The sequence below is a fragment of the Carlito syrichta genome, unplaced genomic scaffold (genome assembly GCF_000164805.1).
Source record: "Carlito syrichta isolate Samal-C Ts95f unplaced genomic scaffold, Tarsius_syrichta-2.0.1 Scaffold130363, whole genome shotgun sequence".
Lineage (NCBI taxonomy): Eukaryota > Metazoa > Chordata > Mammalia > Primates > Tarsiidae > Carlito > Carlito syrichta.
The window spans coordinates 188,089-209,865 of NW_007074459.1; the positions used below are offsets into that span (position 1 = coordinate 188,089).

At 50.5% G+C, this 21,777-nt stretch overlaps 1 protein-coding gene across 1 annotated transcript in view; it reads right to left on the bottom strand.

The window, feature by feature from the left end:
- DIP2C (disco interacting protein 2 homolog C) overlaps positions 1 to 21,777 on the bottom strand; it is a 195,093-nt gene that overhangs the window by 45,983 nt on the left and 127,333 nt on the right. Inside the window, exons 20-30 of the mRNA XM_021707986.1 lie at positions 21,235 to 21,371; positions 19,421 to 19,629; positions 17,868 to 17,982; positions 17,167 to 17,368; positions 11,104 to 11,225; positions 9,697 to 9,777; positions 3,890 to 4,013; positions 3,223 to 3,344; positions 2,173 to 2,284; positions 1,974 to 2,083; positions 547 to 677 (exon numbers count right to left, since the gene is read on the bottom strand). Of these exons, the coding sequence (XP_021563661.1) occupies positions 547 to 677; positions 1,974 to 2,083; positions 2,173 to 2,284; positions 3,223 to 3,344; positions 3,890 to 4,013; positions 9,697 to 9,777; positions 11,104 to 11,225; positions 17,167 to 17,368; positions 17,868 to 17,982; positions 19,421 to 19,629; positions 21,235 to 21,371 (1,465 nt within the window). The remainder of the gene's footprint in view (positions 1 to 546; positions 678 to 1,973; positions 2,084 to 2,172; positions 2,285 to 3,222; positions 3,345 to 3,889; positions 4,014 to 9,696; positions 9,778 to 11,103; positions 11,226 to 17,166; positions 17,369 to 17,867; positions 17,983 to 19,420; positions 19,630 to 21,234; positions 21,372 to 21,777) is intronic.

The following is a 21,777-nucleotide window of genomic DNA, read 5'->3' on the forward strand; positions in this document are numbered from 1 at the left end:
TCAGCTACAAATGCCTGCTGAGTATTTCCGACGCCGGGCCCCAGTCGGCTGCGGGAGAGTGCTGCAGTCCATGGGACATGCTCAGCCCTCATGGAACTTGTCCCACACCCCAGGCCCTCCCAAGTAACAGCGGCCGAGAAGTGAAAGAAGTGAGACCCTAAAACGCCTACTGGACCGATGAAAATCCAGGCCACGTCTGCTAGCCAGGTTTCAAAGGCGTCTAAAAACCAAGCCTAAGCCTGGGAGTCTTCCACCTGGGAGAAATAAAGGCCTGCAACAGACAGCATTCAGAGCATCCTTAATGGCTACTGGCGCTGTAAGCTTCCCCACAATGTCGCTGAGGTGCCACAGGATGTGGAAGACACCTCACGTGCCACTCTGTCCTGGGAGCCGAGTGTACCAGGAGAGGTGCAGGAACAGGGCTCGGCCACTCTGCAGCCCCAGGGGAGGGAAGGGCACTGCTCAGGATTGCTGGCTGGGCCACAGGTGTAGAGACAAGGGTGTAGGGTTCCCCCTTGACCTTAAAGATATAAAAAGGAATCTCACCTGCAGAGGCACCAGAGGACAAATCCCAGTCCACAGTAAGGGTCCAGGCAGATGGCCACTTCTCTAGACGGGTAAAGTTCACACTGCAGCTTAATGGAACGGCAAAAGGCACTGGTGGCTGCGTGAGACATCTGCAAGATACAAGGCGCATCAAAATACATGGGACCTCATCCCTAGAGATGTCGCAAGAAACAAGCCTGCATTAAATACATGGGACCTGATACTTCAAGACATCTCCCAGAGAACAAGTCCACATGAGATGCATTAGATACATGGCACCTGACATCCAAAGACATCTTCAAGACAGCAGGCCACGTTAGATACATGGGACCTGATGCTCAAAGACAGCAGGCTACATAGGGTACGTGGGACCTGACACCCAAAGACATCTGGCAACAGGCTGCATTAGATGCGTGGAACTTGATACCCATGGACATGTACACCAATAAGGCTACGTTAAGTGAAAATGACCAAAAGACATTTTCAGGACCAGGGACAACTGCAGCCAAGCCCGAGCTATGGTGCATTGGGGTGCACAGCTGCTAATGTTCTCACGGGTGTCCGCATTTTCAATCAGTAAACTTCACTCAAAACTCCTGGTCCTCCGAGACCGAATCACTGCAGCAATTTAAATGATGACATCTTGCATTTGAACAGCAGGTTACACATGAAGGGGTCCTCATGTGACCCAGCTTGAACTGTATGTGGAGCTGTCACAGTTCATTCCCACCTCTGCAGATGGAGACCAGGCTTTTTCCTGGGGCATCCCCAGAGCTGGACACAGTACCCGCAGTGCACTGGGTGGCCAGTAAGACATGCTGGACAGATCGCCTCGTCTTGGTGATTGGGAAACGTAGGTTCAGAGAAGCCAAAATACTTGCTGCAGGTCACATAAGCCAGAGCTGGAATTAGAACCCAGGCCTTCCGACACAGGGTCTGATGCCCTTTCCTATAGGGCCCTGAGGCGAGACTGCAGCCCATGTTCAGTCCACTACCATCGAGGAAGCGACGGCGAAGAGCTCTGCTTGTCTTCTTCCCCAGTCCCAGTTATAGTTGCACTATGGTTAGCAGGGAATGTGAATTATTCTGCAATACCACAAAACTAGTGTCACAACACCAGCTTTCCACAGAGGCTTTCTAGCCAAACAAATCCAAGAGAAACAAGAAGCAAAGCAGCACAGAAAACTGCACGACGTGCCAGTTTAAAGACACCTCATAGGTTAACCTGAAGTAGCAGGGCGCCCAGAGATCCACTGCAAAGGGATCAGCAAGCACCTTGGAGCAATCAGGGAAATCCAGCCAACACCTGTCTCCCCACTCATCCATCACTCCAGCGAGGGATGACAGAACTGGGTGTGGGGGGTCCTTCTACTGCAAACGTCAGCACACACCTGTTGCTCCAGCACGTAGGCAGCCCCCACGCTCACCTTTACGCCAGCTAGCATCCCAGTTGTGGACACACTGAAATCGAGATACGCTAGGGTGTCTGGAATGGACGGTTTGCAGATCTGGGCGGGCCGCTTCTTTGGCAAGTCATCTGGAGAGCAAGACAAAGCTATTGGCATCCGCACCCCAACTCAGAGCCACGGAAGCAAACAAACCCATTCGGCCAGTTTGAGCATCCACCTGTGTCCAGCATGAGGGGCCACGTCCTGACATCGACAGCTGCCGCTGCCTCCCTGGACCGCAACAACTTGCAGATCAGCTGCGTGGTCATCAGACAGGCGGAGCGACTCACCTGGCATCAGAGGACAAAGGGCGAGTGAGGGAGGGTGGACCACAGATGGGCCGTTCACTGACCCTCCCTCCTTCCACATGTGCCCATGGACACTGTGCAGATGAAGCCACAGGGCTCTGGCAGGGGCAGATGGGATCGCCAAGGCTTCTGCTTTCCTCCTCGCGGCTACTGAGATAGAGGAGCTGGAAACCCAATGGCGGAAGCCGGAAGCAAAGCCCGGGGGCCTCAGGGCACTCCTGAGTGGCTCCACAGTGCCGCGATCACACAGAGGAGAGCATTGAAACTAACTGCTCTCACCGCCAGCTCTGTTCTACTGGAAATGTCACCCAAACCCAGACAAGTCATGAGTATTTTCTAACGGGACTGGCCACCGCGGGAGTTCTCCAACACGGCCACAAAAGGGATCCATGTGTGGGAAGGACAACGGCATTCTCTGTCCTCAAACTGTGTTGTTCCTTGTGTTTTTCCTTCCAAGGGGGAAAAACGTCTCCCCCTCTTCTTACACTTTCCCGGGTGTGTCAACAAATCTAGACTTTCAAAAGGGAACTGAAACTTCTAAACCTTGAGGATAGAACTTAAAAAGTTACTGCTTCTCTGTGTGGTTGGCTGGCTCAGTGGGTGTGGTGGGAAGCCTTGGGAATGGTAGAAAGGCCCTCTCTAGGGAACTGTTTTCTCCAGGGCTCTTTTGATTTCAAAACACCGCAGCAACTGCTACCCTGGAGCCCCTGCTTCCATGTGTACATTTAAAGCCTGCTTCTGGAACCCAATCGTCAGCTCCCTGAGGGCAGAAGACTTTCCTGTTCTACTGCTTTGACTCCAGACACACACATGCTCCTCCAGCCAGCACCTATCCTAGGCAAGTTCAGGCCCTGAAAGCCACAGCTCTGCACTCAGATGCAGGGCAGGTGACATACCCAGACACCACCAGTCTCTGTTACCTCCACAATCATCTTGACGGTGGGCAGGGTTGTCGCGATGTTCTGTGGGTGCGGAGGACGGACGGTTATTGGCACACAGCCTGCATACAGGCAACCATAGAATGCTGCGATCAGGTCTATTCCTGCACAAGGGGAAAAACAAACCTTCTTACCGGAAGCGAATCACACTGCTTGGTCCAGTCAGCAGATGCCTGTCAGGGAAAGGTGTGTGAGGGAGTAACTGACTCTTTCTGTGGCAGACTCCTTCCTCCCTGTGGGCTTTGGAAAGCTCTGGTGGCCACTTTCACCGGGCCTGTTCTTTTAGGCATGAGATGCCAAAGCAGCCCAGAAGTTTCTGTGTCGTTTCTCTAAGGAATTACTCAACTTTTAAATGACAAATTTAGTGAAGATGTAACTACTACTGATGATGTAAGCGCCTTCAGATTTCAAACAGAACAATTTAGATGCAAATGTCTTTGAAAATGCCACTTTATGCAAGCCTCTAAAAGGAGCCCAATGCGTAACTCATTCCTGTGAATGAACCAGACGCAAAGGAGCCCCGTTAGAATCCAGTCGGAAATGCGGCAAGCGTCCAGAGCCACAGCTCTGTTCAAACCCAACAGCCCCGCTCAGCTCATGCAGGTGCTGGCCTCGCCATCTGCGGTCAAAGCCAACTCTGCTTCTGTACCTGGTGGGTAGACCAAAGCCACGTGGTCCCCGTCCTGCAGGTGGCCTCTCTCCATCAGCATCACGGCTATCTTCTCGGCACGCTTGTGAAGCTGCACGCATGTCAGCGAGTTTGCGATCGTACCCTGAGGGTCACAGGAATGGTGGGCAAGTAAAATTCTTTCAGCACAGCAGTTTACAGAAAAAGCTCTTAAGTCATACAACTCATTTATTTAAAATGTGTCATTTAGAACAGTCAGAGTTATACAACCTACACAGCAGTCAGTTTTAGAATGTTTTCACCATTCTCCCCAAACCCTGTATCCACTGGATGTCAACCCCATCTCCTTCCAACTAGGTAAATAGTACAGACCAGAGGGGCATCTAGACATATTTGAGTCAACAAGAAATATCTAAAAGAAATAATTACCTGAACTAAAAAATAGCTGAACTTAAACAACCACAAAAACTCAGTAATGTTGGGACTGGTGTTATTGCCAATTCAACCTCCTCATCACACACATTTTCCCTTACAGGGAGGCCACAATGTAAGAAAATAGAACCAGTGAGAGTTACCAGTAAGCCTTCAAGACTCACACATTGATAAATAAGAGTAACTACAAGTGTTTTTCTAGAAAGACAACATCAAAAGCAAAGAACAAAATAAAATTTTTAAAAAGTAGCAAGAAAGAAAAACCTAAAGAAAAAAGAATTTCAAATGCATTTTCATGTAGACTTTTAATTATGTGGAAACAAACAGAAAACACATTTGGACTAAACAGCTCCTTAAAAAGGGTTGCTAGGGAAGATCACTTGCAAGACGTGTACTAAGAAATATAAAAACAGTGTGAGAGTCACTGTTTAAACTGTAAAGAAAAATATGAAAGAACAATAAATTACAACTAACCAAAGCATTTCCTCCTGAGGATATATTTTACAAGTATGATTCACGTGCATCCCTTTCAGATGGAAAGAGATCACTGTCGACAGCTCCTCTTCAAAACAAGAGTCTACTTTAAAGCGGTGAACAGGGTGAAGGAACTTCCCTCAAGCAGGTGGCAACTGTGGCCCCAGATGATGGGTCAGGAAGCCCCCAGAGCTGAAAAGGCATCGTGAACAGTCTGGGCCAAGCACTTTTCATGGAAGCTGGGCACCATGAAGAAGAGCGCTTGAGCGGGCGGGGGGCGGGGGGGGCAGGAAAGGCGCTGGGCTACCCGAGAGGCCACCAGGGACTGAACACAGACGATCTGCAGGCTGGGGGTGGGCGTGAGACGCCCAGAGGGCTAGCTGCCAAGTTGGCCTGCAGAACCTTCCTCCACCGCAGCTGGTCTCCTCCATGGAGGGGAGGGTCGGCTTACACTCCTCTGAACTCATCCCCCTCATCACACACCTTTTCCCTGCGAGGAAGGCTACGAAAGAAGAAGACAGAACTAGACATACCAAGTAGAAGCGCCAGAGAGCAGAGTGTGGCAGAGACAGAGTAAAGACAAAAAGATACATGAGACTGAAGTCTAGGAAATCTAGCCAAGAAGTGAGATTCTGGGGCCTTTGAGATGAGATTTCCTCAGAGCATTTACACATGCCAAAACACACACGTCGCCTCTGGTCTCTTCAAAGTGAACAGGGGACAAAGACACTCCGCGCAGCCGAGGGTGAGACAGGGGACTGCCTCCATGCTCCGTCCCCACGTCCACCCTCCATGCTGGAAACCAGCATACCGCCCAACGCCGCGGGACAGCACACGGCTCCAGGAGAGCCCCGGCAGAACCGTTCACTTTCTGCTCCCACCGAGGGGCCTTCCTGCTGTGCGGCATTCCCCCGACATCCTGCGGCCCACCGTCACGTCAGGCCTGCCTGAACAGCGTGTTCTCAGCCTGGTCCGTTCAGCTTCTGGCACTGGATCGCCCCACCTTCTGGAGAGCGGGAGATGATCCCCTATCAGTTACCGGTGTTTCTGTCAGATGACCAAGCCCATGACTTGCCCGCTTTCTGGGGTCCTGAGGCTTGGCAGGCTTGGCAGGCTTGGATGGTGCACAACCAGCAGCCAAGGGTGTGTTTGAAAATATGCTTGGATCCTGGTTCACAAAAATCCCCGCCGGCCCGTAACTACTAAGCATGAAATTTGATTTGCACTGTTCTTTATCTTTGGCAACCTTCTAAGACACAGTTTTCTCAAGACCCGTTGCCACTTTGGGGGGCTAACACAAAGACAAGTAGCAAAGCCCCTAGTCATGCTCCATGATGACGGCCCAGGGGAACACGTCCTTCTCGGGCTTTAGGTTCTGAGGTCGGCAAGCAGGGTGGCTCGAAATTAATCAGAGCTGGGCCTGGTGGTAGCGCCTGTTGTCCCGGAGACTCGGGAGGCTGAGACAGGAGGGCTGCTTGCGCCCTGGCACTCATGGTTGCGGAGCGCTGTCATCAGTTGCACCACTGCACTCCTGGGTAGCAGAGTGAGACCTTGACTCGATGAAGATATGAATTAATCCATCAATGAAAGCCATCCCGCAGAGTCCCTGGAGAAGGCGCTGTGCTAGAAAGAGGCAGGTCGCTTCTCGGTACGGCTGGCATACGCAGTTTCTCCTTCCCAGCTGGGGTGGGCTGTGCCCCTGGTGGCCACCGGATGGGCGACTTTCTGCCTGCCAAGGACGAGTCAGCCGAATGCCGGACCCCACTCAGCGCGCTCGGTGATCTGGCAGCGACAAGTGGGGGCCGCGAGTTGTGCCTGCTTTGCTCGCGTCGGCCCTCAGAGAAGTGACTCCCAGAGTGGGCTGGCAGGCCTGAGCGCCCACGCTCGCGCAGGGGCTCTGTTTTTCCTTCTCTGCTTCTTCCCACAGCCCGCAAGGCCGAACGGGATGTGACCTCACCACACAGCAGCCCCACACCAGGAGACAGGTCCCCAGACACGGTGGGTTCCAGGCCACCCTTGGGAGTCTTACGGCAACCTTCGACCTCGAGAGAACGCCCAGTTTCCAGTTACACGTTTAATCGTCCCACATGCAAGGTATCGAGACAGACATGAAACGTCCTGGGTGAGGGGACCAAGATCAACAGCCGTGTCTTCTCAGTAATGGTCATCATTCTCTGGTGTCCTTACCGACATTTATGGCGAAAACGGGTTTCCCTGCTGAAACCCGCTAACTGCGAAGAAGGTTTCACCAGGGAAATTAGGGCTGATTTTCCTAACAGGAGTCTGGGGAGGGTTCAGGACAGAATGGTGATGCAGAGAAACCCACCAGCCACACCTCATCTACAGAAAACACAGTTCAGTGTCAAGGACTGCACCTTTGGAACCATTTTAAAGTTTTACGTTAAATCAAATCACCACTGGAAAAATATTGAGGAAGAAGAAAAAGCCAAATTAGATTATATTTTAAAATCCTGGTGAAGCTACCACAAGTGAAAAAAATGTCGAAAGAGTTGGCTCCATGACACAGGAGACAGAGGGGGCCCAATCCATAACCAGAGGAAGCACGCTGTCCTTGATGGATGCATGCACCATGTGGCCACCGAGGCCAGGACCGGCGGCCAGAGCACACGCCGAAGGAGGACACTTGGGATGTGCTGAGTGATTCATTATTGGGGTGAACTTCGCCTGCTTATTTTTGCCTTCTCAAGTATTATTTTAGAAAGCACATAATCATGTGCATGGTGCGCACTGATTTTCTGATGGGCAGGCTGACCAAGAAAGCTGGCTGACAGGGACATATAACCACCAGGGGGTGATGCTGTCCACCTGGCCCGGGCAGAGCGTTTCTGTGAGTGTGCATATGTGGTAGCAGAGCAGACAGGTGAACAAAGATGCTTGATCTGACCCTTTTAGGAAAATAATGAAAGTCATGCTGTGACCCTCTGGAGAGCGCAGATGTAGCTACCTCCACACCCAGAAAGCCTCAGCAAACAGCAGGCCACCTCTAGGAGAACAAGCATGTTCAGACCACACTCTCTGCACAGTCACCTAAATTGAATCTACTAAAGGCTTTGATCCCTACCTCTTGTCCCATCTTATTTGCTGTTGTTTCTCATGAACCATCTTCAGTCAACACATTTCCCCAGAAGATCCGCTGTCTGGCTACAGCAGGTGACCACAGAGGCTCAAGGGCTGGGGGTGTCCACAGGGCAGACTGACTGAACGCAGAGCTGCGGCAACACCCAGCGAACAATCTGAAGGATCTTCCCTCAGATCAGACACAGCTGGAATGCCTCTATGTCCCTCCTGTGGATGGCACACACTGCCCATGAATGTATATACTTCAAACATTTCTGAGTCCTTGTGTATGTGGGGGTCTACTACTTTTTAAGCTACTAATTAATACCTCCAGGTTACTGGATACAGACATGCAACCCACAGCATGGGACAGAGTGTCAGGCGACGACGGGGGCGGGCTTAAGTGATTCAGAGCTGACTCAGCCTGACAGCTCACGAGGGGGTCAGCACCTCTGCAATGCTGAGGAAATCAGGGAAGGGAGGAAGTACTTCTTGCTGAGGGATCTGGGGCGTGGGAGGCAGGCTTGAGTCAGTCCCACAGATTCAGGTCGTCACTTTGGAGGTGACGCCAGAAGCCTCTAGAGAAGGGAGACCACAGAGACACAGAGAAAGAAAAAAAGTGTCACAAGCAGTTCCTAGGAGAGACGCCCCATGGAGCGGACGAGAAAGACACGAAGGGATCAGAGGAAAGCCAGGAGTGCGCCACAGAAACTGAGGAAGGAGGGTTGGACACGTGTTCAGAAAGGGAGGTCTTATCTGCGTCACCGTCTGAGGAAGGACCCGGTGGAGAAAGAGACGGAACCGGAAGGAAGGCCTTTCAGACACGAGGCCTTGCGGCAACCAGATCTTCGAAAGCTCTGGACGCTCCTGCTGGAGTTGTCCGCGCAGGGCTGAAGCTCACCAGACGGCGTGGGAAGGCAGGGGCCCAGCGAATACGGCTTTCCTCTTTTTAGAGGCTCTTCCTGGGAAACAGTCTCAAGCAGACGCCGTGAGCAACCGGCCACGGGATCCACTCGGCACACACGACGTCAAGGCAACAAGACCCTCCATGGCAGCGGAGGGTTGAGAGGCCACCCCCGGGAGCTGAATCACGTGCCAAGAGTGGTCTGATGACCGAGAGCACAAACAGGAGAGCCAGGGACAAGCCCGTGATGCTGCCGGCATTTCCTTTTCTCTTTAACCAACCGCCTCAAATGGCAGGGAGTATCTTCGCAGACTCGGGTTTTGACACTTAGCAATTCTAAACAGCCCTGAGTTTTTAAAGAGCTGCAAGTGTCCACACCTGTCAAGAAGACCTACAATTTTAATCTCATCTTTGAGCTTCATTTCCAAGGCAAAAAGAAAAGTTGCAGTCATATTAAGATGTTTGTATTTAATTTTTATTGTTAATTTAAGGCCTTACTCTGAAGTACTATCATGGAACAATACTCGATGAGTTTGGTTTTCGAATGTGAAGTGTAGACAGGAACTTTAAGTATACTTACAAAGTAGAAATGATTTTCATTCCTATTTAATAAATACCTCATTTCTAACTTATAAAAAAACGAGCTTAGCAATCAAAATAAAAACACAAATATCTCATGAATCACTAACTTTTTCGGGAAATATTGCAGTGTTGCTAAAATATGCACGTACATAAATAGACGCACAGAATCACAGACTGCTACGTTTAAAAGCCACCCTTAAGTTAAAAACTCCCCTTAGTCAAAAGAGCACACGCGGAATGAAGGGAGAGTGAGGTGAAAGGCTCGAGGCAGAAGCGTCACGAGGAAGCGCAAGGGCTTCCCAGGAGCCTGCTCAGACCCGCGCAAGAGCATCCGGGAAACGCGAGCACCGTGCCTCACCCGACAGTTGAGCAGCGTGTAGAGGACGTGGTCCGGCGTGGTCTGGGCTCTCCACTGCAAGACCTCCGAGAGGAACAGGAACTGGAAGAGAGCAGGGGCCAGGTTCAGGCCACTGTCATCCGGGCTGGGGCCACCTCAACGTTTAAATTGATACAGTCTGTCTGAGTGCTTCCGGATGTTTTAAAACAGTGTGCCTCTCCACATGGAAATGAGAACGTTCACTTTTAGAAAAATCCCTGACCGACATACAGTAAGCAGGTGCTTGTAGCTTTTATCCTGCGTGACTAAATCCCTGTACCTGATTTAGATCCACAAATCAAAGGGCGGTGCTGCACCCCTGGTGGGACGTTTTCTGAAAGTCTGCCCGGGGAGGGGAGAACCATTTTTCCCTTATAGGCAGGAGCAACTGATACCAAACATCTCTGGTCCTGGGGTTTCCAGAAGATGCACGTGTGATCTCTGGGTTACAGTGAGAGAATCAGATCTATTCAGTTTGACAAGATGGGCTCAAATTCAGGTTTTCAGCACGGCAATATCCTCACGTCATTAAGCTGCATTGCACATTACACAAACCACACGTGTCGCCTTGATTCAGCTCACAGCTAAAAGGACAGCCTATTTCACATCAGGATACAGGAAGCGTCCACGGGGAGCCCTCCATCCATTTCATTACTAGAATGAAATGCACGATGGGGAGGGGGGACATGGTGATCGGGTGCCTTCCATTAACATATTACTACAGGTTATTACCACATTGGCAATATTTCGCATGGTCGGTTTTGTCACGTTTCTGGTGGCCCACACAGAAGGGTGACCTTTTGGCTTTGGGAAGTGGGGCCTCTCAGTGAACCTTACAAGTTCTCAAGGTTGACTGGCTCTAATGGGTACTCGTAGACACACATGACACACTGTGAGATGTCTGTGGTGGAAGGGGTTCAAGAATTTCTCCCACCCCTCCTAATGCTGCCGTGGGGAGGTCTAGCTCCTAAGCCTGATTTTCCAAGACCAAAAGATGGAAGCCACACGGGAAGGCTGCTGGGAGGCAGCGTGGGCTTTGAAGCCAAACTGGTCGAGATTGGAAACAAGCAGTTTTGGGAACACAAGAGGGGACCGAGATCCCCAAACATTTGCTTCACTCCTGTGAGTCGTGGGACATGACATCACGTATACATTTCCGCGCCACTGTGAAATCTTCTAGAGCAGTGTACCCTCTAACAGACATATTTTCCTTATAAAATTATATGACATCTCTTGAAGGAGAGAAGCGGTGGATGGTAAGATCACCAAAGATGCACAGAGTCAGTGGTAGACATCAAACTGGCAAAGTGGGAAAGACAGGGTACAGTTCTCTGTGATTCAGCTTCAACTCAACTCTCTGAACAGAGAAGACACAACAAGAGGGCTGACCTGGGTTCCTACCTTCCGGGCCTGGTCATTGTCTTCGATCTGACCCAGGTCTCTTCCACTAGCTTGGGCAATTCTCTTCCCAGAGACCAGGTTCCCCACCATCACAGAGGCGGGGCCGATTTCTGGAAAGAAACAGAGGCATATACATATATATATATACACACACACACACATATATATATATATAGAAACAAAAGTGAAATTCCTCAAAACATAACTTCCCACCTTGGTAGAGACTTTACTCTGGGAAAAACCCTCTGAAAGACCTTGCTTTGAATAAACCTTATTAGAACAGGATTTCAAAGAAATCACTAAAGAGATTATGATGGCAGACATAAGCAAGCTTTAAATTAGGGGCTCTACAGAAGCGATGCTTTCATCATCCACAAAGCTCCCCTAAAATAATCCAGGAGGCAATTACGAAATTTAAACACAAGATTGTGTCCGTTCTTATTCTCTGGTGTTATTACATGAGAGTTGACTATCAACAAAAAGACGCTGCACATTTTTAATAAAGATCCCTTGGGATAGATTTAGAGAGCAGCACTGAGACGAGACGGGACACGAAAAGGCTACGTTTTACTTCACTGGATCTGACTCGACTGCCGGTGCTCTCTCCTCAGTTGACGATGTTTTGAAAGAGAAAAGCAGATACACTTTTCCAACAGCTTTTCTTTACAGGAACGAAAGTGGTTTTGTAAAGAACTGCAAAATCTCTCAAAATTTCTGACTGCTGGAAACCCTAGATATCCTTGAAAGTTTCTCAAAACACCGTCATTCACGTTTTCATTAAACACATATAAACCAAGATATACACATTTAATAGAAAAGGTTAGGAGTTCTACGACAGTGTCCTGTCACATGCACATGTGAGGGAGCATGGGTGTGTGTGGGAGGGGGGGAAGGAGGAGGAGGAGGAGGAGGCAGGAGGGGAAGGAAGAGATGGAGGGGAGGAGGAGAGGGAGAAAACACCAAAAGAGTTCCAGCGCAAAAAAAACCGATCCTATCAATTTGCATTTAATCTTTGGTTTGATAAAGCAAGAGCTGAAGGCCACTGTTAAGTCAAAGTCTCATTAAACTTTTGATGACGGTCAAGTGACATGTTTGTCAATCAGGGCATAGCTGCATCGCACAAAGAGCTGTGTACCTGTAGTCAAGCAAACCGGTCCTGTGACACGTCAAAAAAAGACAAAGGTTTCTAAGACGCAGGTTGAGAAGTGACGTGGCATAGAACAGGCGTTTGATGGGCCAGCTGCCAGGACAACCATGCTAATGGTCACTTGGGATCTGACGTCCTCTAGTTGACCACCCAAGTGAGAACACGAACACCCATTCCTCTCCAAAGCTATGCTGCTGTCCATATCAAATTTGGTCTGCCATAGAGTAGTCTTCTTATCACAGCTCTGCAGGAGAAGGCAGGATGCTTCAAACAGAATTGAAATTTAGAGGGGAACAGCCTATGAACAGATTTCTGGGCTCCTGCCTGCTGGTGTGTCTTGCTTTGGGCAATTTGTAGGAGCCTCGATGCTGGATTCTGCGTAATTGTAAGAATATGCCTTAAGTACTCAGCTAAATCGTTTGAGAATTTTCACGTGGTAGTTGTGAGTAGACTAAATTTATTTTCTTAGTTCTTCATAAAGTATAAAAGGGCCTCGTCTGGTGCTCCTTGGTCACTGAGCCACGTCTTCCCTTGCCAGGGATTATTCTGCCTGCATACTGAAATGCGAGTTTGAAACCTTGAAGAGCTTTCCCCACAGACTTACAGACTCATTGTCCTCAACTATTGCCAGGAGACAGGAGGCCTTCTAGTGGCACCTTACTCACGCAGTCTGCTCTTACCAAATAGCTGACAGCCTCTCCCTGCTGAAGTGAGGCGGGGGCACAGAGCTCCCATGGCAAGTCATGGCCTCACCACTCGGTAACGGCGTGGAGACGCCCCCTAAGACGTGCATCTGAAGCTCAGGTTCATTCTCTTCCTGCTCCCACTTGTAGACTTACGTATCTGCAAGTCAGCAATCTTATCTCTAGTACTAGCAAAGTCCCACCTTGCTTGACGATTCATGCAGGAGAGAGAAGTTTCACCTCAAAGAGGGTGGCAAGAAGGAAGGGCAAGTCCTTCCACCCAGGAGCTGGGGCTCGCTGGGGGTTACCCCTCTCCCTGCCTCCTCTAGCCATCCTGATAAATATTCCCAGGGAATCTTGAAGCTATGGAGTTGTGCCCATTTTTAAAAAATATTTCTGTAACGCTGCTCGCTCAACTGTTGAGTTAAAGGTCTCTTAGCACTTTCATGATCAATTATGATAATCCCACAGTGCACATTTGCTAACTGAGTAAACAGAAATTCATCCAATGAAAAAGGCAACTCTGTTTACAGCCAACCTAAAGTTTAGGGGCTCTGCTTCTAGCATCTAAGAACATCCTCACACTCAAATGGTTTCAACAAATGCTTGCTTTGGCTGCTGATACCAGGTACTTGTTCAGAGTCACTTAAAATCTTTGTTCTAAAGGGGCCTTAGAAACCACCGGCTCCAACTCCCTCCTTGCACGTGTAGAAGCGGAGGCCTCCGGGCAATGTCTGCTAAGGCAGGGTTTCCAGCCCCCCGGGGCCACAGACTGGGAGCAGGCTGCACAGCAGGAGGTGAGCGGCAGGTGGGGAAGCAAACGAAGCTTCCTCTGCAGTCACAGCCGCTCCCATCACTCGCGTGCCCCCCTGAGCTCCGCTTCCTGCCAGATCAGTGGGGGCATTAGACTCTCCTAGGAGCACGAACCCTCCTGTGACCTGCACCCGTGGGGGATCTCCTTGAGAAAGTCTGATGAGGCCGAGCTGCGGTGGTGACTGAGGCCAGTGCAGGGGAGTGGCTGCAAATGCAGATGAACAGCAGCAGTGAGGTTTGACTTCTGACTGCACACCCTGCCTTCCCACGCGTCGGCAAGAAGTTTGTCTTCCATGAAACTAATCCCCGATGCCAAAAAGGTTGAGGACTATTGCTGTAAAGTACATTTCAGGCCATCAACAGAGTTGAGGAAGTCTATGGAAAACTCAGGGGTAATATTTATTTAAAATGTTTTTTGAGGCTAGGCTCGGTGGCTCAGCCTTCATCCTAGCCCTTTGGGAGGCCAGGGCAAGTGGAATGCCGGAAACCGTGGGTTCGAGACCAGCCCAGACAACTTGGCGAGACCTCGTCTCTACAAAAAAATCAGAAATTAGCCAGGCGTGGTAGCACATGCCTGTAGTTTCGGCTACTTGGAAGGCTGAGGTGGAAGGATCGCCAGGGCCCAGCAGGTCGATGCTGGGGTGGCCATGAGCGTGCCACAGCACTCCAGCCTGGGTAATGGAATAAGACTCCAACTCAAAAAAAAAGTTTTTTGAAGACACAGAATTATATAACCTTTCAACTTAACAAAAACAGATGGAACACACACACACACACATATATATCTTAATGATCTTCTCTCTTAAAGTTATCAATCACATGAAGCTTCGTTTACTTAGCTGCAATATTGGAGTAAAAATGTTTCAGTTCTCTTGGGCTGTCCCGCCCACCTCAAGCCCAAATGAAGCAGGCTTTCTTTAGGTGCCTTGACTTTAATGTGAGGGTCTTAGCTTATCTTGGCTCAGTTTTCCTAGTTAATGGGTTTCTTGGCGTTTGGCCGGTGAACTGGCCCTATAGTTATGGAATCATTACATACTTACAAAAGATTCTCCCTACCATAAATATCTGTCTGGAACTCTGCCTTCTCAAACTACTGAACCACCAGGATTCCCGCCTGGGACCACCGGCGACTGAGGTCACTAGGCTGAGAGTTCCTGGAAATGAATCGACTCGAGGAGAGGACTGGGCGGATCCTGTCACTTGATTTTACACTAAGGATGTAAGTCCTAACACTACAGAACCAAGTATGTCTGGGTAGAGCAGCTTTGTCCTCTCCTTTGTAACACTAATTATGTCCTGAGATATTAGGCAACAAAAGAGGCTATTCCCCACCCTTTTCTGAAGGCTACTGAAGGGCAGTGCTTTGTGCTTGTTAGGGGGTCACTCACAGAAGGCAGCCCACCCATGGAGTCTAAAGAAATGGATACTGGCTGGGCATGGCGGCTCACACCTGTAATCTCAGCTCTTTGGGAGGCCAAGATGGGAGTATCGTGTGAGCCCAGAAATTTGAGACCAGCCTAGGCAATATAGCAAGATCTCAACTCTACCAAAAAGTTAAAAATTAGCCAGGCAGATGGCTCATGCCTGTAATCCCAGCACCCCAGGAGGCTGAGACGAGAGGATTGCTTTTAGTCCAGGAATTCGAGACGAGCCTGGGCAACAGAGAACTCATCTCTACAAAGAATAAAAAAATTAGCCGGGTGTTGTGGCACACACCTGTAATCCCGCTACTCAGGAGGCTGAGGTAAGAGGATCACCTGAGCCCAGGGGGTCGAGGCTGTGGTGAGCTGTGATTGTGCCACTTCAGCCTGGGCGACAGAGTGACACCCCCTCTCAAAAGAAAAAGGAAGCAAGAGAAAAAAGGAATGGATACTTCCATCACTCAGAACTTCAAATTTCACCACGCCACTCACATAAACCAGAGACTGACAGAATAAAATGATGGTGCAAGGAAAAGGGAAATGGCATAGGAATATTCGTTAGTGGAATCTACAATACAAAAGAGAAATTTAAAGGCAGAAGTAGGCTAGAAACGAAAGGGCAGTGATCAGTGAAAGTCTAGTACACCTAGAAAGTACAAACATAGTGGCTTTCTAGGTCCTTTAGGAGAAGTAGCTTATTCCGGGAGGCAGCAACGTGCTCAGCCTTGCAAGTAACACTCTGACGACCACACACATCATCCCTGAGCAGTGGCGACAGCAGAAGCAAGGTGTTTAGGGCCAGAGACCCAAACCCGAGTTCTCGCCCCCTTCTGTGACTGGGGCGACCACTTCTTCCCTGCACGCATGAGCTGCCGGAGTGGTAGACCAGCCAGGATCACCCTTCCCGTCTCAGCCCCAGGCCCTCTTGCTGGAGAGGAGCCGGCAGCGTCCACATGCCTGCGAACTCTCACTGGAGCCTCCCAGACGGGGTCTTCCCACGTCATGATCACATGTGTGAGCCCGACGCGAGCACAGAGGTCTCCAGGCTGACCTGCCGTGAAGCACTGTCCTTCTTAAGACGGTAGCAGCCAGACCCGAGCCACGCTGGAAGCTGAGGACGGGCAGCCTAACAGCGTTTGGGGTGCAGGCACCGCTGCCTGCACCTGGAGCCTGTTTCTGCCCCACTCTAGCAGTGCGGCCCTGGAGGAGTTTCTGTGGCTTATCTTCCTCGTGTGTACAGTGGAGACAGGTGCATCCACTCCACAGGGTCCGTGAGAGTAAGATGAGTTAATGCCCACAAGGATGGTGGCTAGTCCGTGCCGGGCACTACAAGATGGCATCCCATGGCGCCAGCTGAGCTTTGGGTCTGGTCTCTCTGAGGCCTGTCTGAATCTCCGCCCTGGGACCCTCCATCAATGCACTGCAGAAGGGTTTCTACCTCTCGACCCGGGGTATTTGGCTGGTAAGGGTGTGCAGCCCTAGAGAGCATGAGTGATTCAGCAGCTACGAGGGTCACACCAGGGAACGAATAACATTCCCAATCTGCAAAGCCCTGGACAAATGTCCGCAACTCGCTAACGCTGCGAGTGAGTTTACAGAGCTCTCCATGCCCTTCCCAGTGCTTTCCACCGGCTACCTGCTCTGATTCCCGGGTTTGCCACAGGAAACACATAAGGATCTGTTATTCTCATTCTGCACATGACGGGACTGTGACCCTACGGGGTTTCAGGCTTCCTGCAAGCATCTCACGCAGGCCCAGGGCTTGGTGTCCCGTGGAGAGGGCAGGCCCGGCCCCAGTGGACTCCGGGGCAGAAGCGCCTCTCTTCTCCCAGGGGCAGTTACGCCCGGGAGCTTGTGGCTGTGAGGAGCACGAAGGTGTGGCAGGGCCACAGACAGCCACACGCTGCCTCTCCTGAGCGTGGCGCCACCAGGGCCCAGCCCAGAAGCGGAGCTGAGAGCCTGCAGACCGCCCAGGAGGCGGACGTACCTGGCTGCTTCTGCCGAGGCTTAGGCAAGTTCGTGACACAGGTGTGGGGGCACATCAGGACATTGCAGGGGTGAAGGGAGCCTTCTAGGAAGAGCTGCTTCGTTTCCGACAAATGGATCCCGCCGAGCGGGGTTTTGGGGAGGGTGTTTGCGGGCACCAAGGCCAGGCAGTAAACTCCGACTTGATGGATGCTGTCAATTGCCTAGAAAATCAAGAAAGAGGAAATCATGGTATAACGGGAAGCATAAACAGAAACACTGGGCAGATATTTGTATTGTGCAAAGTACTGTTTATCACACGCAGTGGTGTGTGTGCTACGAACAGTGTTCTCAGTGCAAGAACGCCAAGGTTTAGGAGAAAGGGGCCTCTTACTAAGCTCACCAAGCCGAATCATTTTACACAGGACTTGGACCACAAACAGTAAAAGGGAAATTTGGAGAAAAGAAAACACGTTCTCAAGATCGTAACAAAAAACTTACTTTTGACCCCCCACGGTGAACGGTAGGACTAGCTTGGCAAACTCCTGACCCACCCTTAATCTGTTTAACTGGCTTCCTGGACACTCGGTGTGACTTGTGATCTCATGCAGGGGAAAGAAAAAGGAACACCGGGTGGGCACGGTCGGGGGACGGGGGAGGCCACGGCCCCGCAAGGGAGGAGCAAACGAGGCCGAGAAGTGCTGTGAGGGCAAGGAAGGCGACCTGAAGCACCCTGCTCATCCACTGGAAGCTGTCCTCCTCCGTGGAGTCCGGCCGCTGTTCGGCCACGATCACAATCCTCTCGTCGTGCAGGACGGTCACCGAGAACACAGCGATCCTGTGGGGGCGGAGAGGAAGGCGGTGAGCAGGTGCCGGGTGCTCTCACGGACTTCCCGCCACCACCAGGAGCTTCACAGCCGCCATCAGTCGCACAGGCCAGCAGATCACAGCTCCAACTGCCGCTTCCAGAAGGCAAGCTGCAATTCCAACCCCCAGGCTCTTGTTATCGGAGACCAGCTGGGGGCAAGGGCGAAGGACGCTGCGAAGGCGGAGTCGCCGCAATCCCGGCAGAGGCGCTCGGAGCGCCTGGTGACAGCTTACTCGGAGCGCCTGGTGACAGCTTACACATTTCGGTGTGGACAGGAGTGAGTGCACGACAGACAGACCTGCGGCCATTTAGAAAGCCTCACACTCACATCTCGAGTTTGCACCCGGGAAGCAATATTCTCCAACTAAGTAGAAATTTCCTGTTTGAAAACTAATGGTTTTCTGCTAAATATGTCTGCCTTGTACAGTCAGCACAGATTTCTGTCAACTCAAAGCCTCTAGTATGCTCCTTTGCATAAACAGGCTGTAGTTTTCAGATGATTCAAAGGTGGAGACGGTACACCCAAGTATCTACTTTCTCCTGTTCCCATTAGCTAGCCATACTGAAATAAGATCCTAATGCAGTTTGTTACTCTTCCTTCAAATTAGCAAAAAAACAAAAACAAAAAATATTCAGGAGCTGTAGGAACTAATTTAACTAGCTATGGAGCCTCTGTGTACCAGGCAGGGTAAGGAAGAAGAAAACCATCAGACAGTCAAGAAGTAAATGAGCATCTACGCCCGTTTCCATGCCAACATGTGACCCAACTGTAATCTTGGGTCTTTCTGATCTGCATCAAGATGGATATTTGGATCTTTAATTTGTGCAGTTATTTATTTAAAATGAGTTTTCAGGTTAGGCATTGCGGCTCACTCTTGTAATTTCAGCACTTGGAGAGGCCAAGGAGGGAGGATTGCTTGAGTCTAGGAGTTTGAGACCAGCCTAGGCAATACAGCGAGACCTCGTCTCTACCAAAAAAAAAAAAAAATTAGCCAGGCATGGTGGCACACACCTGCAGTCCCAGCTACTCAGGAGGCTTGAGGTGGAAGGATCGCCTGAGCCCAGGAGGTCAAGTCTGCTGTTAGCTGTGACCATGCCACTCCACTCCAGCACGGGCAACAGAGTGAGATCCCAACTCAAAAAAAAAGAAGTCTTCAAGTGGATATTTTTATTTAAATTAGGGGAGAAGTTAATGAAAATATATTTACAGGGCTCAGGAGATTTCTATGAAATCTTAGACATTCAGATCGAGATCAAATCTCTGAGGTCACGGAGCCCAGTTGCTTCAATCATACAAGAGACGATACTGAGTCACAATAAGTGGAGGAAATTCAGGCGACTTTCAGTCCCCTTATAAAAGCGGTGGTTTACAGAAAGACACACGAGTCTGCAGACGCAGGCCACCAACCTTCCTCGGTAGACAAACTTCATGGGCTCCACGGCCAGCGCCGTGGCCACGATGTCATCGGCATTGTGCCTGCGCCCGCTGACCACCATGAGGCCGTCCATCTTGCCCACCACAAAGACCAGCCCCCCGGGACCGACGAATCCCAGCAGGCCCGTCCTTGTGAAGGGGTACTCGCTGATGGGCGCCCCCGAGCTTGTCATGGGAAACACCTGTGGAGACACGGCTTCCATTAGGCGCCTCTCACGCGGTCAGCTGTCTGCGTTTTGTTTTTGTTTTCTACTTAATTTTGTGACAGAGAGGCAGAGCCCGAGTCAGGACTGGGGACACGAGTGATCGACATGCAGGTGAGGCTGGGGCCTCCAGCCAGTCCTCACTTCCCCAGGCGTAGGACCGGGCACCCTCTATGTTGCCACGTGCTTCCGCCTGGGCGGTGTCTCGCTCCTGCCCATCCCTCTGTGTGTGGCTGTGGCTCATGCCAGCACCATTTATGTGTGAGAACAAGTGGTGTCAGAGGCGTCACTTCTGTGCCAGACTGCTAAGCGTGCTTGTCCTTGGAGCGCCCAGCCCTGCTTTCCTCGAGCTCTGCCTCTCACCCCCAGCAACCCTGCCTGAGAGCAGAGGTCACAGCAGCTGCTGGCAGCAGACGGCCTTCGAAGGTGGGGGAAGCGCCCTCCCATCCCCCCCATCCAGCCCCTGGGAGACTCCAGGTGACCTGCAGGAGCCTCCCACCAGCCCCTCTCACAGGCCTCTGAGCCTCGGGGCAGGCAACACCAGGAATCACTGTAGGACACAAAGAAGCGGCCACCACTTCTGTTTACAAAACCCCAGGTAAAAGTGATAAATGAAGACTCAAGATACTATTAAACAACACGTCAGTTATAAGATAACCGATCCCTATTCATTAAAATGTTATTTTTTCTTGTTGGAACTACGCTGAAAAGAAAAATATAAAGGAAGCACATCACGTGAGTTCAAACCATAAACCCCTTTTACTCTAGTCTTGCAAAATCACACGGGAAAGGAGATGGGTTTTTATCTAGACTCAAGGGGTATTTTAGAAAGCTGAGTTTACATTCAACAAAACCACCCTGAACCGGCACTGTAACACAACTGTCCAGTCATACCCAAAGTTCTGAAGTTTAGGAAATGTTTTCCCAAACCATTTACAATTTCTTACATGTAACTTAATCAAATACTGTGCCAGGACTCCCAAGGTCAGGAACCACTTGTTAAAAAAATAAAATTTCTGAGAACACCGAGATGCAGCGCCGAACCCCCAAGCCCATGAACCTAACCCTCTGATGTCTCTGCTCACTACACAAAATGTCTGTGCACACACCACACATACAATACCACACAAGCATGTGTGCACGGCATATGCCACACACATACTTGCTTGGGCCACTGAATCATTACTTCACGTACACATCTAGCTTAGGCTTAAGGGCTGTGGGGTGGCCAGCCAGCCATCCCAGGCAAGGCCATTCCCTCACACACACGTGCGCATGCTCCCGCATGCACCTCTCAGGTGGCACTTTTACCACACGGGTAACAGGGAGATCAGGAACAAATAAAAGAGGTCCATTGTTAAGAAGCTGTGCTTATTCTCTTTGACACTGATTATAAGGGCAGAACAAAGCTGACACACATTCATCAAAAGCAAAAAAAAAGGAAGAATGGGCAGAGCAAGTGCAACCATTTTAATGACCATGAACATACTTGACTGGAAGCGACCCTCTTACGTCTCACGTCTATTACCAGACACCTGGCAACGGCTGTCACAGACAGCCATCACGGCAGGGCTCGCCACCCACCTCGAAGGTGTTCTTGGTCATGCCGGAGAGGCCGTAATATGATGTGCCTGTTGCGACAGCACACACACACAGCTCCCCGATTTCATCTGTTCTGCACAGCTGAGGAATCCCATCTGGCTTCACCGAACACATGATGGCTAAGAGCAAACAGAAAAGTGACGCAGTGTTAGGGCGAGCGCAGGGAGAGGAGTGGGGAGAATAAACGACAGATCACGAACGAGGACACAAATGAGCAGAACGAGTTTCTGGAGCACAGCCACAGTCTCAGCAGCCAGCCAAGGACTCATCTTCCCTCAAAGAGTCATGTTTTCTCAGGCTGCAGCGAAATATCAACGTTCACAGTTGAAACATCAACACCTAATTTTAGTCCCTTTAAAGTTAACGTGCCAACTGCATTTAAGGGGAACCACACTGTCTGCCATGTAGACACGAGTAAACACCAGGGGTATTTGCCACATGCATGTCATTGGCAGTGTGGGGGCAACTTCCAGGGCGCACCCTGGACTCTGCAAATCAAGAAACACAAAACACTTGCTTTAGTCT